At 36.8% G+C, this 17,473-nt stretch overlaps 1 protein-coding gene across 2 annotated transcripts in view; it reads left to right on the top strand.

The window, feature by feature from the left end:
• Nucleotides 1-13,303, top strand: part of LOC109855053 (octopamine receptor beta-1R-like) — a 23,726-nt gene extending 10,423 nt beyond the window's left edge. For both annotated transcript variants that reach the window (XM_020428860.1, XM_020428862.1), the window contains 2 exons: nt 9,878-10,099; nt 11,685-13,303. In XM_020428860.1, coding sequence (XP_020284449.1) covers nt 9,878-10,099; nt 11,685-11,997 — 535 coding nt within the window. In that variant the 3' untranslated portion in view covers nt 11,998-13,303. The remainder of the gene's footprint in view (nt 1-9,877; nt 10,100-11,684) is intronic.
• Nucleotides 13,304-17,473: the final 4,170 nt, after the last annotated feature.

Below are 17,473 nucleotides of genomic sequence, written 5' to 3' on the forward strand. Positions count from 1 at the left end.
TACCTTGAAGTGTAAACTTGTTTAATAAACCATATCTTTCATTTTCGATTTTTAATTCACGTAGTCCGGGAACTTTCCGGACAAACTGTGTATTGTTTCTCATTCGTCGTATATATTAACTGGCTTTTTCAAATAAATCTCGTCTATATGCCTAACGTAAAAAATGATGAGGTTGTTAGCGTGTTGTTACAAATAACCAGAATATATGGTCGTTAAATCCAAAAGGAGCTTTTGTATAAAAAAGGAAGAATTATATATAAGAGAGAGAGAGAGAGAGACAGAGAAAGAGGAACAGTGGAAGAAGCACTCGCTATTATTTCTGTTCCAAAAGATATTTCCAAAAGTCTCGTATCGCTCTTGAATGTCCAATTAGGGTAAAAGGCATGAAAGAAGATAGAAAAGTCTACCGACAATAAATGTGTCAAGATATAAGAAAAATATATATAATACACTCCGCTGTTTTCTGTTCTGTATTGTGCAGCTTTTCCATGCTCTATCTTGCATATATGTATATTTTCACAACCTCGCCATACGTCATGCAATATAACATCATAATATACAGTACACAAATCCGTACGCAAGGTTATATATATATATATATATGTAACAAAGGAGTTATAATAAATTACAGACTGCTCTTACTCACTTCATCGTCGCAATGGCTGTTAGAATTATTCTCATAAAACACATTAGTGAATTCATTGCCGGGAGTTCTGCTGATTCCCGTTTTTTCGAATGATATTGTATCCCTCCCCCGTCTAGAATCTTGTTTACCGACGATTTTACTAATCTAAATACGACCTGAATACTGCGACGTCGGAACTGATATATCTCTCGGCGTGCGTGTCCGCATCAAGAACGGAGTATTAATTTTTACATCCCCTTCTTTTCAGAAACGTAGTGTACGTTCCGCAAAATCGATTCTCGACACCGGCAAAAGCTTGAAACCGTTCGGTTTTCAGAGACGTGAGAACTACCGTACCTTCGATGCGCATTTATATGTACGTATGTGTGTACAACGAGTCCAAAAAAAACATCGTGTGCGCCACAATATCTGCCGAATGTAAAACGAGAAAAATATTTTACATTGCTGTTTACAAATGCTTTGTATCGTATGTTTGAAGTTACAACTCGCACGCACACACACACACACACACACAACGCAACCGTGTGTGTGTGTGTGTGATGTTAAATTTAAACATTTTAAATTTAAAGGAAAAATATTGAAAGAGATTCAATTCTGAGTGATGTAATTTTTGCGCGGGAGATAAAGAATTTTTCACATTTACAATAAAATATATCGAGGCAGTTTGGTTCAGAATAATAATTACACAAACTATTCGGCTTCCAGTTGATCAATTTGTTTCATTTTCTTGGAATTTAGTTTTTGGTTTTGTGCATTTTTTCGCGCGCGTGTTTCTCTTCGTGTATTATTTTTCGCACGGATTTCGTAATGCTGAATTAAAAAATATGTTTTGCGATAGTTTGAAGATATATCCGCGGATCGCGCACATATATATATATATATATATATATATATATATATATATATATATATATATATATATATATCAATAAAAGAATCTCAAAAAATAATATATATGTGCGAGCGCGACGATAAGACCGTATCAAATTTCTATGTGAGTAGCAAGTATGCAATATACAGTCAAACCTCGATAACTCGAACCTCTATAACTCCTATAGGACGAAAATTTTGTTCATTCCCTTCAGCTCCGCGTAAAAGAAAAAAGAACTTCGATAAGTCGAAACCTCTACAACTCGAAGATCTTAGCTTTTCCCTTGAGACTTGAGTTATCGAGGTTCGACTGTATATATAATAGCACGCGTGACCATGTTAAAGCAATTTAAATGCATAAAGGTGATTTGAGAAATTACGCGAGAGAAAACGGGAGGACTTATTCGGGAGCTTTTAAAAATCAACGACGTGAGAAAAAAACATTCATAATTTACAACTCTCTTTCTCTGTAGCTTTTGCGAGTTTACTTTTTCATTCGAGAAAATAAACTTGTATTAAAATGTGAAAATTGTCACGTTCATGCGGCGCAAAAGAAAACAAATATCGAGTGAGACACTAAAGTAAAAACTAGAGATGCGCATGAAAATATCAGACGGATAACGTTGCGCCGTAGTATTTTTGTCATTTACGATTATCTCAAGGAGAAATAGATTTATGTCCATATCTGTGAGAATCAGAATTTGAATCAAGATGTTTCGTGACAGTGTCTTGGCGTGTACAGTCCTTTTCCATTATATCACACCGTTACTCCACCCCTCATCTCTCTGTTTTCCCCCTTCCTTCTCTTTCCTCCGATGTATACTCTTGAAAGTCCTTTGACGCGAGAACGACAGCGCATCGATATTCCGCCATCAATACTCCATTCCTCGGAGGAAGCCACAAATTTTTTATTCATGTCTCGCGAAGTTTACTGGTATCCAACCTGCCAGCGTCTTTGCAATTGTCCTTCGGAAATCTTCCCGTCGAGAACTGCGACGCGAAAATAAATCGGGAATAAACAAAGGAAAACGACCGGCCGATCTCTCGGCCGATCGACTTCTCTGTTCGGCGCGCGCAAGATGGCCGACGAACCTGTACATCGAACAAAATCCTGTACGTCGTTTGTCTTTCTTATCGTTATACATACACATCGCCGATCGCGAAAATCCTCGCCTCGTCGCAAAGTTTATTTTTCATCGTTTACAACATTATTGTGACAAAGAAGTTCTTGATAAGAAAATTAAATAAAAGAAGAGAGAGAAAGAAGCACAAAGTACCCCCGTCAGTTAATCTTGTTTTTTTTTCGCGGTCATTTCGGGTGACACACACGATGTCATTTTCATGCAAGACGCTGACGATAGACAAAGCTCGAACGCGACATAGAAGAAATCTGAAGCCAATGTGGCTAAAAACCTTTCCTCAAAGCACAAGCGAGGCGTTTCCTTTAGTGGCCACCGAGCGTGCATCCCAAGAGCCACTACGCGAGTATTCGATGTCGTTAAGCGGATTTATTTATATTGAATCTGAAGCTATACATATACCTCAAAGCCCGTCGGATTGCTTTGAGGATTCCCCAAGAGGTTTATTCCCAAATTGGCGGCACAGTCATATTTCACTTTTTTTTTCTTTTCATACATGCTTTAAAACCTTTTTTACGTGCTTCAAAACCTTATATAATAATAACGGTCAACTTCTCCGCAAAACGTTTGTCGCAAAAATTTTATTAACCTAAGGTTGACATGTGATTAAAACAGAGAAGAACGTAAAAAATTTATGAATAAATTTTAGAACAAGAAGCAAGAGTGAGAGAGAGAGAGAGAGAGAAAAAGGAAAACGTAAAGAATTTCACAACCTATTTCCGTGATAACATTCTGCACGTGCGCGATAATTACTGTAGTAGCACCTTTCCGTGAATCGATTAATCTGCGTACTATTGAATTTCGCGTACGGCGCAACGTACGTACGTAGTGCGCGGTTTGCGGATCACATGTCCAGCGGTAATGATCAAAAGATCCATTAGGCCTCTATATAGCCGCCGCCGCCGTGATTACAACGACACCACGCGCGATATCAGAGCTAGATCACAGCGCGGAAACCGCAGCGCACAATTTGCTTTGTGACAAACGAGAAACTTTTCACTGAATGGAGTTGGAGAAAGAGAGAGATACAAATTGACTAACAACACAAGAGAAGAATGGACACCAGAAATAATTTGAAATTATTAAAAGTTGACCGAGCAACGGTCTGTTGCTCGCCTGAGTTCATCGATTATGTACAATTTTAACACGATGATTTTGAAAGCGCCGGTAAAGTTTATTAGTCAAGAAACAACTTAAACGTACTACTAATAGATAAATTATTCTGTCCGCAAACTTTTACCAGGTAGATGAATTTATCTCGTGATTCTCTCTCGTTCGTCTCGTCGATTCTTTCACGTCAGGCCGAGCGGGGATTTCCAATTAGAACACTTGCCGGGCTTCTTTTATGAGTATTATAAGCATATTCGCCGATAATTTCTTATTACTCTCTCTCTTTTCTCTCTCTCTCTCTCTCTCTCTCTCTCTCTCTCTCTCTCTCTCTCTTTCCTGAGTTAAACCGCCTGTCAAACGAGAGACGCGCCAAAATCATCCCTAGACCTTTTGTAATTTGAGATTTGAAGTGTACGTGCGTGTGTGTTATTCTATTAGAGCGTTGCAGTCGCGCAGAGTGACGTGACAATAGCACGACACTCGAGAATCGCCGCTACAAAATCATTTACCGGCTCATGTTGCACAGTACAAATTTCGCACGCGCGCGAAAGCTACGTAAGTCGCAATCAATTTGCAGGAAACGGTAACAATAACGGTAAAATAAGCAATTTTCCACAGCATTGTAAAATACACAACGGATGCAACGGCGAATAAACTACAAACAAAAAAAAATAAAAATAAAAATTAAAAAATAACAGGATATAAGAAATATGAGAATTTTTCTATTGTAAGATAAAACTTTACTGCCGCGAGAGAAAACGTTTTAGAGCGCTCTTTACATTCTCTCCCTTCTCACTCTTTATTTTCACATTCGAAAGTTTGTCGCATTTCTCGAGAATCCTGCGAATCTCGTCGTAAGTGTCTTCGTATTGTTGCTCGGTATGAGACGGAAAGCGGCGATGCGTCGCTCTCTCTAGTGTGTGTCGCATTTATTTTTGCAGAAGCCTCGCATCCCCGTTCTCCGCGTCGTTTGCCGAGATGTATTCGACGGTGCGAAATGCAACCGTAAACACGATCGTATCACAATCAGGCCGCGTCGTACCTATTCAACCCTGAACGCGTCCCAGTGTATAAACGCACGTACGTATGTGTACGCACGCGTCCCAGTAATTTTCGCTTTTGTGCGAATGACATGGCTATCGGAATGTGCTAAAAAAGGTTGACTTTTTCGCGTTTAATTGTGTCAGTATAATAAACAGTTTTGGCTCCTCCCCTCTCCTCTCCCATTGATATTCTTTGTTTTCATATCTGTGTGTGCATATCTCTGCGAAACATTGTGTAGCCCGCGTGTGCGGCGATGTATATTCCATAGTTCGCTCGATGGCGCGGACCCATTTTCGTTAAAGGCGCGCACACGTTATCGTGTTATCAGCGATAACTAAAATGCCATTTTCTACGTGCCTGCATCTTGATAAAGCATCCGACGGCAGGCGGCATGTTGCACGAGCGGCGGTAACGTGCAATTTTTGTCTCGCAAAATAATTTCTACGAAAGATCGTGACGGTCCGCGAGCGACTCGAAAGCCGGCAATTTTGTTACACCGCGCGCAACACCGTTCTCCTTCCGTTTTCGTGATCGCGCTTGATGGTGTCATGGAGGACTACCTCCCTCAAGTACACACAGAGAAAGAACATCCCTCAGCGAGATCGTATCAGGTTGGCGCAATATAATACAATAAACACTTAGGGATCTTCTTTCGAGTTTTTTAACAATTGTTATTATTTATTAAATAACAAAAGTCGCAATTATAGGTGCACCGACTTAATAAATTAAATGTGCAAGATACACAAGCAAATTTTTTTTATCAATATCTTTCAAATTGTATATACAAATTGTACAGATTTGAATTTAATTTCCAATTATAATTATGTATTTTAACTTACAATTTGAAAAATTATATTTTGCGCGCGTATATCCAGGCTCTCTTAGTAGCTCCTTGTTGTTCTTTTTTGTACAGTTGATCGCTATCTTTTCTTCGTATACATTTCTATATATTTTATACTTATTTTATACACATTTTTTTAGCAATAATAACTTTCTTGTTTTGTATGTGTATTTCGGACAAGATAGAATATAAAAATAATCTCTTTTGTTTTGTACCGCACCACTCGCTTAAATAATATATGCCTCGACACGTTTCCTCATTAAAGTTCGTACTCGTTTTAAAATGCCAGACATGTTGCCGCGTCAAGAGAGATAAGAAACTAAGTGACGTGGCAATCGTTAACCGAAGACAACACACTCTAGATAACTGTCTTACAATAACGTGTCTTAAATGTAAATTCGCGGAAAGTGCTAAAAGTATTACATAATGTATTTTTGATTAGCAACGGCGACATCTGTTTAATGTAATAATTTGTTGATGTTCTTTCACAGGTTTCTGTTCCGCGAGTTTTATCTCTTCGTAAAATCTCTCGCAAAACGACGAGAGAATGAGAGAGAGAAAAAAAGAAAGATGACTCTTTTAGCGGCTGGAAATTGAACTTTCCAGAGTTATTTAATAGAAAGAGAGAGACAGAGAAAGAGAGAGAGAGAGAGAGAGAGAGAGAGAGAGAGAGAGAGAGTTGACCTTAATCTTAAAGGATTATTACTTACTTCGAACCTGTCTACACTCGACCACTCTTAGTATTTCTCCGTTTTTTCCATCTTAATCTCGAAAATATATTAAAAAATATAAAAAAAAAAATGTAATACTTTTACTACATCTCTAACGCACTTAGACTTGATTAAAAATATATATATATGTGTTTAATTAAACATATAATTATATATATTATATATACGTGTATATATATGACATCGCGGTAAATTTGCGCAATAATTCTGTGACGTTTTCCGGAGAGTTCCCGGAGACCGAAAGCTCATTACGATTTAAATAAGTGCGTCGTCGCAAAGTGCGCTTCCACCTCCCTTCCCTCCCCCCCTCCCTCCCTCTTCTCTTCGTCTTTCAGTATAGATACATCATAGTGACTTCCACACACGGGCGCTATTTACAATTCTTTTCAACAAATCTTTACGGCTTGCACCGACCTACTTTCGTCATCAGCCTCCGGCACACATCTCGGCGAAATACTACACACACGTACCATACGTGCACACATACATGCGCACGTTACCTATATACCGGTAGGTTGACATTATCCCGAGCACTTTAGCAGGCTGACGAAGTAGGCCGACTGAAAATCTCATGCAATGTGTTTAAAGTGCTGAATTATACATGATATATTTAATAGCGATTGGTTAATAAATAACCTCTCAATTAATTGATTAACGAGATTCATACGCCAACAAGTTGGGGATAATTTAAAACGATTGTCTTTTCGATTTTGTCAAATATCTGAAAACAAAATTTTTTTCGCGACACCGAAATTGTGTAATATATATAGATGTATTTTAAAAACAATTGCTCGCGCGATCGAATTTCGAAGTTACTCGACATAATTCAGCTGGGAACGTTTTCACAAAGCTGTCTGTTATAAATTGTGCGAAACGTGTACATGTACGTGATATAGCCGAGTGACGGGAATAGTGCGCCTTAGCGCGGTACTAATTATCACTTGTCAAGTGCGCGATAACGAACACTTCATGACGTCACGGCTGCAATCTTCGTCGTTGCCATTAGCAGTAATCGCGCGTAATTGAACCTCGATAATCACTCGATTCTCAAATTAAATTTAAGATGATTTATCATTATTATCATCGTTATTGTCACCATCATCATCATCATCATCATCATCGCGCGTCATTCTTCGAACGGTTAGCAATGTCGCGTCATCGCCGAACTTTCGACGTTCGCGAGACTTAACTAATCCCTGAAAGAAAGAAGTTTTAAGATATCTTCTCCGAACAACATCGAAATTGCTAAAGCAATTTCCCCGTCAATTCTGAGACAGGATATAAGTTACCGTATACATATCGGGTGTCTGTGAAAAATTTTTACACAGAAGCGCGAAAATAGATTGGGTCAACCCGAACAGAAAGGTTATTTTCCACTTTGCAAACTTTGCAATATTTATTAATTGATGTATGCCGAGTATAATTGATGTACGCCGAGCGCGTGGGAAGCGACCGGGTTCGAACTCTAGACTATAGTGTATGATTTTCAGTTATAAAAAAGACTGAGATTTATCTCCCGCAATATTCTAGCAACCGGAGACGAAGCAAACAGGCGAGCGGCGTGTGATACGTAGCTTCTTGCGATCAGTTGATTTTTCATGACGGCACAAATGAAAATCGTATACGCCTACACACACCGCGGACCATCGCTTCCCACGCGCGCGCTCATTGATTCGCATTAATTAATTAATAAACTCGATAAATACCGCGATTTTTGCAAAATGGCAAATGAATTTTCAGATTATGTGACTCTTTGGCTTTGTCAACATTATTCAGACATCTCGCGCATGTTATATTTCACGCGTGGCAATAAGAGAAAATAGTGATTCTCGCGCGCAAAAACCTGCTGACGACTGAGAAAAAAAAAAAGCGGGTTGAATGAAAGCGAGCCGTTGGGATAATCTCAATTGAAAGTCTGTCACTGCGAAAGCTTATCCTTCGAGATTCACGATCTTATGAATACATGCATGAGCGCGTGTGTATTTGCGTCGCGCGTCGTATTTTCATATTCGCGCGGCTATTTCCTTATTTTCGCGCAAGTTAATTAACATTTTATACCAATTCTGAATTCTACAAGTCTTTTCCCGTCCTTTGCGAAACTTTTTTAAAATTTTGTATGAAAAATAAATTTACAAAAAAAAAAAAAAAACTGTAAAACTGTGTTTTCGTTAAATAAACAACAGGATATATTAGTAGACACCTGACACAGAAGAGATGTCAGAAATTTTCGCAGAAATTATTGTTAGTTTTTTGTAAAAGTTTTATAATATTTTAAAATCAAATAAAACGCGTCGGACACGACAAGATTTATTTTTAGAGTTGCGAACAAAAAAAAAAAAAAAAAAGGAAATGATTCAGGTTTCGAGAGAACAACATTTTGTTCGATTTAATTTTTTTTACGAGAACATTGTATCCCAGTTTTACAACGTGACGTTAAAACGCGTTTTACAGGCTGCACGTTATCCTCTTGAGCGCGCTTATACTTGGCGTAGCCGGTGTAAAACGGGACGGGCGATAAATAATTTTATTGTCATAATCTTTCAAAGCGTATTTCATCAAGCACCGGGCCGTTGCTATCGACAGCCTGATTCAGTGCGCATTATGATTAGAGTGGCCGTATTGAAATGAATATTGCAGTAAAATGTATAGAGCGCGACAGCTAAATGCATATTCTACACATCGAAACGGCTGTTAGTTCTCAATTACCGATAACAAATGTTTTTGCCGTTTTGGTGGAAAAAAAAAAAAAAAAAAAAATGAAACCGCAAAAATTTACTTCGGTAGCGATCGTAAAATGGTGGTTCGACGAATCTAAAAAAAGAGTCTGGAATGAGAAGCACATCTTTCAGGTTTGCGCTTCTAACAAGAACGAACTTGAAACGCGATCTCGAAGCTGAAACAAAAGCTCTGCACGATACTCGGTCTTTTCGTAAAAATCCATTGTTGCCGTTGTTCGCTCCAAGTCCAAAGTAATACACAGCAACTCGGATCGGTCGATGTGTCGAACTTTTTAATTGAACTATCTTGTTCCGAACCGGTTCGTCAAGTTTTGCTAAGATCAACTTAGAAGATAAAATTTTTACAACGAGGAAAAAATAAAAAAACATCGCAAACTTTGTTTTGCAGTATAGTGATAGAAAAGAAGTAACCTGTGAAATATTAATAACCTCGGTTAAAGTTACATTATCGCTGTTGCCCGGAAATCGATACTCGAAGGTCGTTTTCCAAGTGTTTTTGCGCTCTTGTTCATATCACGGTATTTGTTGCGCGCACAAGAAGTTGCATAAGAAAAGAACGCTGATATAATGTAATTACATCATTTCTCGCAAAATGAGATGACGATCATTATCGGAATTGACCTTTCTTAGTATGATAAAATGTTACATTTATTAGTTTACGTAATGTTATTTGCGCGATCTTAAATTACTTTTTAAAAAAAAAAAAAAAAAAAAAAAACGAGTGTAAAACTCTACTTTTCGCAATATGTATATTTCAGGAGCAAAGTGGCGGCCGCATTGTTGAACAAGCATTTGCAAATCAACGGGATTTCGGCTGGCCTAACTACTCTCTCGACTGTGGAGCAATCATCACCCGATCCGCAACCGGAGGTGCCGCAGATGACGAGTAGCAGCAAGATGAAAAGAGAACGGAAGGCTGCCAGGACGCTCGGAATTATCATGTCGGCGTTTCTGGCCTGCTGGCTTCCTTTTTTCCTCTGGTGATACATCATTGATACTATTTCCTCGTTCAACATTATTTTATACTCTTTACACGTTTGTTTACAAAAACTAAATTTAAAGTAAAAATAATTTATTTCCCTTTTAAAAAAAAAATAGAGTCATCTTCCGTTTATATATATTTTTCCTTAAATAGCTTAAGAACTTGGTTTAAAAATAGAACATAAAAGTCACGCGCAACAACAACTAGATAGAAATTGCCTCGTGTACGTAAGCATCCATTTATTTGTTCAATAAAGACGTGTCTTTAACGATAAAAACGGTTTGCAGTCGGCGGCAATTAATTTGAATCGAAAACGTATAGATAAATTGTTGTTGAGAGTCTTATTTTACATCGCAGTCGTTCGTTCCGCAAACGACTCTTCATCATTCGCGAAATTGATTTCTCGTCGTGATTTCATTGGTATACCGCTGTTATATTTATACTAGCAGAGCTATCACTTTTCTTATGCTCGAAACGGATCTCTATGCGTTCCCATTATTCTATCGAATAATGCAAACTAATATTCTATTTCTATTTCTCTATTTCTCTCTCTCTCTCTCTCTCTCTCTCTCTCTCTCTCTTTCTTTCTCTCTTTCTTTCTCACTCCCTCATCTCTGACCTCATTACGGGATAAATCCTTGATCCACTTTTCCACTTTCGCCTCCTAAGCTTTTTCGATATTATTTGCATTCATTGTTCGATACGTCATTGCGCGAGGAAGAAATGTCACTCTGCTTTTCAACTCAAATATCTTCCTTGGCCGCTACAATATAGATATACATGTAGATATAACAAGTTTTGTAACGATATATATATGTATATTGTGGCACCCGAGAAAAAATATTCGAGTATATATATACATATATAGTGAGTATATGTATGTGTAAATATACTTTTATATAAATATTATTAAACGTTGCGTTATACTCGTTTGATTATTGATTACCTGTAATAATAAATTTACTGTAGAATTTTCGAGAAAATGCTCGTGAAATAGACAAAGGAAGCAAGTTGTGTAACGAAAAGTAGGTAAAACAAATCAAGCATCACAAACCACGTGTAGAAGTTCGCGGCGGTTGTCTATTATCGTTAAAGAAACGCGATATGGATAAAAGTTTTAGAGGCATTGAACGATGTAACAGTCAATGAGAAATTGCTCCGAAGTGTGTAGAGACTCGGGAAAACCATTCACATATCAGGAAAGAAAGAAAAAGAGCTGACCTTAACCGGTGGTCGTCGTTCTATTTTTAGCTTCTATCGCAGCTAATGCACTATTACGAGACACATAGTTCGATTTGTATCGACCGACGACTGTATAAAGCACGACGTCGGTAAGCGAAATGACAAGCGAAAAATAAATGACGTTAACGGGATAAGTTTATCTGTGCCGATTAATATTGTCGGATCAACGCGCAGTAAGTTTTCCGTTTGAAGAAGTCGAGAGCAATTGCTCGAGAGAACAAGATCCGTATTTGTAATTGTTCGGTTTGAATCCGCGCAACTTCGTGCGGATTCAACTGTGTGCAACAGACGATAAAACGCAATCGGCTTACAAAATCGGCTTTCGGTCTTTTGTCACGCAGGTATCTCATCACGTCGCTGTGCGACTCGTGCGAGAGCAGCGAGGTTGTGGTGGCCGCGGTTTTTTGGGTGGGATATTTCAACAGCGCCCTGAACCCGCTCATCTACGCGTACTTCAACCGCGAGTTCCGCGCGGCGTTTCGCAAGACCCTGGAGAGCTGCTGCCGCGCAATCGGGCCGGTGCACGACCTGCGCATGCAGGTACACCGGAAGCAGGATTTGGTGCACAGCAACGCCTCGTCCGAGATGCACGTCAATAATCAGCTGCGCTGCCACAGCGAGTTGACGAACGTCCACATCGAGGCGTGCATTTAAAGCTTAAACGTGAGGGGAACGTTTTTTTCGGAAAATATTGAAGAAGAGAAATAGAACCGGCGGAGAGATAGACACACGAATGTGTGAGAAATATATTAGACTGATATGAAAAAGAAACATTAATTTTCTTTGTTTTCTTATGTCAAAGAACAATTTAACACAGTAAAATATATATTTTTTTTTTTTCTATAGTACATCGATATTTGAAATATGAAACAAAACTGTAAGATCTAATTCGAGGAAACTTTGATTTCACTCTTGTTGAAAGTATTTTAACGACATACGTGTTACTTTTTTTTTATATCAAGGTAAAGTAAGAGGCAAAACAAACTTCAAAATCAACTCGATAATATAGAAAAGTAAGATATCATTTCTATACCACTATGTTCATGTCTTTCTTTGTGGTCTGTTTCGACTGTTTCCTTCGCGATATACACGTGTGAGATTGAGAAAAAACTGAGTTAAATTTACGTAAAAAAGAAGAGAAAATATTGTAAATATCGGATATATGAAAAAGTTCGTCGTCAAAATTAAAAAAAAAAAAAACGCACACAAACAATATAGACATAAAATATTGAAGATACAGCTAAATACCGAAGATAATTTGCGAAATATGAGTGGTCTCTAAGATTAAACAGGATTTGTACACATGCTTGTTTCGTTCTGCAGTCGACCTATTTTGAGGGAACGTATTCGTCTCAGGAGATCTATTTCTGTAGCGTTCTATCAGGTCCGTAAATAAGGTTCTTGTTCGTTGGCAGATTGATGTTTCGATTCAGTAGTAATATTTTAGCGACGGCCCGATAACGTCGGGACAAACTTACCGGTCAACTATTCGATCCGCGTTGTACGTGAATCTTATTTATTTTTGTTAATTGGCATTGCATTAAGTTTTGATAATATATAGCGTCTTCTAATTAAAATCTCATCGATTCGAAATTAATCGAGCAATAACTTCGATTATTGCTGCTGTTTAATACGTTTCACCGTTTATGAGAAATTGTAAACAAACATTGTAAACACACCAAAAAAATGAGGATTACGGTTATAGAGATTATTATGTTACACGGATATTTCATCCCATTTACACGAAAGAAATCCTTAAAAGACGAAGGAAGAAACATAAAAAGACAGTCCTCCGACCAAAAAGAAGGACTGAAGCGAGTTTAATCGTATAAGATTATAAGGGATCACTTTGTACATAATCACTTTGCGGCGGCACACTTTGTTATAATCAAAGAGACTTACAAGTACGAAATGTTATATATTATACTTACAGAGATGTAAAAAAAAAAAAATAATAATAATATCATTGTAAATACAAATTTATCATTAGTTGGATTAACTTTGTAACATATATAAATGACAAAGCGTATCATATTTATTTCCGTAGGACAAAAGTTGTGTATTAATTTGATAGTTTTACAAACGTATCTCGTTAAATAGAGAATCGCTGAGAAATGCCAAAAATCGAAACAAAAAATATATATACATATATATATATATATATATTACGTAATAAAGCGTATATTTATACACGTGTACAGAGAAAAACATGCGAAAATTGTTATTGTTCTGTTATTCACTACTCGTTAATTATGTTGATGTTTATTTATTACAACAAACGTTGCACAAACATTTGTTTTTTCTTTTTAACTTTCGTGCGTTCCTTTTAGTTTTCAGAATATTTAAAGAGAAGAACTTTATCACTCTAGTCAAAAAAAAGTAAAACAAGTAAGATCAAAATAATGACGTATATATGTGTGTGTGCGTGTGTGTTTATCTCGGAAAGGGTTTGTAGATGCTTGTTAAAATTCTTGCTGTTTCGGGAAACAATAGAAAAAAAAAAACAGCATTAGGTGCTTTCCAGCTGCGTACATACATAGATAACACTGTGTAACACACAGTGTTTGCTAGTGTGAGTGAAACACCCTGACATGCTCTTTCTCGCACTAATAGACACTGTGTCACACAGTGTCGCCTGTGTACGTAAGTGGAGAAAGCACCCATTAAGTTAAACTGCGTGTGTGATAATTACTAATAAACATTACAACAAAAAAAGAAGAGCAAAGTTTATACTTTACTCCTACTTTGCGTGAAATGAAACGTCGTGTGCGCGTAATTTATCCTCATTAGGGTATCTCGACGAAATCTTTTCCGAGATATTAAGAAATTTATATTTTCGAGCAATATCGATGTGCGTGTCTAGTCATAGATGACTTCACGAATGCGTGAAGCACTTTCTCAAAGTGCTTCTTGTTGTTTTCTTCCTTATCCCGTAATTATTTTTATATAGCATCGACTAACAATAAGCGAATTGTACTATAGAATCAAGCGCGGTATACAGTGTGTTTTACATACGTATATATGTATATACATATATATATATAGTTCAGAACGCAGAAACAATCACTAAAAATGTAAGTTACTGATATTATATAATAATAAATTAATAGAAAAATATTGAACTAATGTAACACGTAATATAATGCGTTGTACATAAATCGATGTATACGGAAAAGTCTCGGTCAGTTTGTTCCGCGAGGTGTTTTATGCGCCAGCAACTTTGTACATGTATTCAAATGCGCGACGCAACAGATGTTTAAAACATGTGTATAAAACACTTTTCAGTTGCATACGTTCAATTATCGATTGTCTACGACGGGCCTTTGATAAAAAAAGAAAAAAAAAGAACAAGAACAAGACAAGTGAGAGAGAGAGAGAGAGAGAGAGAGAAACATGTAGTATTTTGAAGACAATAGCGCGCAAATGAAATCACTTAGCATTAAGTGTGTATTGTAAATATAACGTGCGAATATATATCGTGTATGTGTGTGTGTGAAACTTCCATGAACTTTAATGCGAAAATTATTCCGCGACAGATAGCGAGAGAAAGAGAGAGAGAGAGAGAAGTTATCTTGAACGCGTGGTAATTTAACCTAATTCGTCTGGCGGGATTTAATGCGGTTGCACGATCATGGTTTGTCATTATAACGCGGTTTTATAAATCGCGCGATTTCTGTTTAACGGATTAATTTGCCACATGAGACTAATTTGCGAATATTGCTGCAAATTACACAAAATATTGTGAGGTAAATAATCACATATCCAATTTGCGTATACATCTCCACAAATAACTTTTATTGGTTGTATTTAATTAAATATTTTGTACGTGTAATGTTTTTTTTTATATTTGACATTAAACGATTATTTATTGAATCGGCACGACGTAAAGTGTGCAATTTGTATTATATAATGAATACATTTATACAATATATATGCGTATAACCAATTGTAAATAGTTTTTGCTTAGATTAGTTAGATCATAAATTGAAGAATCAAATATGTCTTCAATCATGTTTCTAATAAAGCACATTTTTAGGAATATGTATATAAAAATATATTTTTTAATTGTTTTGTATAATTGTACATTATATATATATATATATATCTAAAATATAAAATATACACATGTATGTATTATATATATACATAATTTTTCTATATACTGCATATTTATTTTTCTTAAGTTTATATATTTTTTTTAGAAGATTTTTCTATTTATATATATATACACGCAGATATTGTTTGTGTTGATTATAAATTTTTTTTTACGATTATCAATTCTCATGCGCGATTACATAATATCGTTAATTAAGCCTTTCGCTACGAAGAGAATGTGTAACAAAAATATAGCTTCTATAAAAGTAAACGATGCGTAGCACCGCGGTAAGAGCCCGTTAGTGCATTCCGCGCGGCGCATGTGTTATAATAATCCACACAGGGTATCGCAATTAATTACAAAAATTGTGAAATGTTGAAACAATATAATAATAGATAGAACCCAACAATAGTTCTTTCGCTCCGTACAACACGAGCAATTTTAGTTGAATGTACCGTAATAGCGGAAGGATCACAGAGAGATTTTTTAATAACGACAGTTTATAATTAAAAGTTGCAGTTTCGTGCATTTGTTGTAAAAAAAAGTTTATATAATACGACGAGGTTTTTGTGTTTGCAAAATTCTGCAAATGTGTGTGCAAGTTTAGATGTCACGCGTGTGTGCGCGTGCGTGTGTATGCGTGTGCGTCGAGGCAACCATCTTTGTCTATTGCGAAGACTATCTTTGAAGAGAAATTGTAAATATCTACCATGTAGAATAATTAATAATACCGTTTTAACAATTTTCGTGTTTTTCTCTCATCGTTCCCTCCCGTTAAATCATTTTCTAGACGCCGCAGATTTTTTTTTTCTAAATTGGAGGTTTTTTTTTTTATGTGAAAATAAATTCCAAAGTGTTTTATACGCGTTCTCGTAACCATAAAATATTATTGCGTCCTTTTATACCAAAAATACGGATTATTGACTAACCTCTATGATAAAAATAAAGTATCGCGAAGAATGTGTGGCGCACGTGTGCTTCATTAAAACTTACGGGTCATAAAAACGACCTCCAGACTTTGCCGTTCTCGCTTTATTACTTCATAATCATCTATTTCGAGAGACTAAAATGTTTGTGTGGGGGGTATGCGCTAATATTTAAATAAAAAATCAATGTTACAACCGATGATGGGAAGAAAAAGTATGTAAATAAGCAGAGATGCGTCAAGATACGTGAGATTAAATACGACACAGGTAAATCATACGTTAACAAATCGGTTGGGCGGGAAGAAGAGAGAAGAATACTCTTTTATCTCTCTCTCTTCTCGTTCGGCTCTTGTTGGTCAGCTGATGGCTCGAGTAAAGACAACACACGCGGCAGACAAGAATCTTTCTTCCCCTTCTTAACAGAATCAATTTGCTTGCTGATGTGCGAGTGGGATTTGTTGTTTTGTCGACAAATAAGTTCATCTTGCTTTTCGAAGGAAGGAAAACGATACCGTACCGACGTTTTATTTCTTCTGTCTACATTCGTTTGACTGTTGCAGATAAATTCGCGGTATAACGTAAAATTGCCCGCGGTTGATAACTGAATCTGAAAAGCGAATTGCTTCAGATTCGCATTTTTACGTCCAGCAGAGATTTTTTTTCCTCCCCGCAGATGTCACGGGAATAATTTTGCGAGTCTAATTCTTGTAGTTAGAAAAAATTTAAAAAAAATATAACAGAATGTAAGAAAAATGTAATGCTAAATGACACGTGTGCGTATAAAATTTTGTTCGGTTGTAACACGCGAGTTTTTGAATTACAATCGGTTTTCTCTCGCGAAAGACGAAATTGAAATTGAACCGCAAAAGCTAACTCGCATAAACCGATTTGTACGTGTCGATTAGATTAACCAGAGACGTGAGTTAGTAATCGAATTACACAAGGTTGTCTCATTGTCATTTATTACCGTGCCAATCAAGGAAATATCAGCGGTGCGCGTGGCAAAGTGTATGTGTCCATATATACGGTTACTGTGACGCGTCTGTATGAAGTTGTTTCGAAGTTGTTCATGCAACACAACGCCTTGAGAGAAGTTTGCACATGTTTC

The sequence above is a fragment of the Pseudomyrmex gracilis genome, unplaced genomic scaffold, assembly GCF_002006095.1.
Source record: "Pseudomyrmex gracilis isolate BER0280 unplaced genomic scaffold, ASM200609v1 scaffold_80, whole genome shotgun sequence".
Taxonomy (NCBI): Eukaryota; Metazoa; Arthropoda; class Insecta; order Hymenoptera; family Formicidae; genus Pseudomyrmex; species Pseudomyrmex gracilis.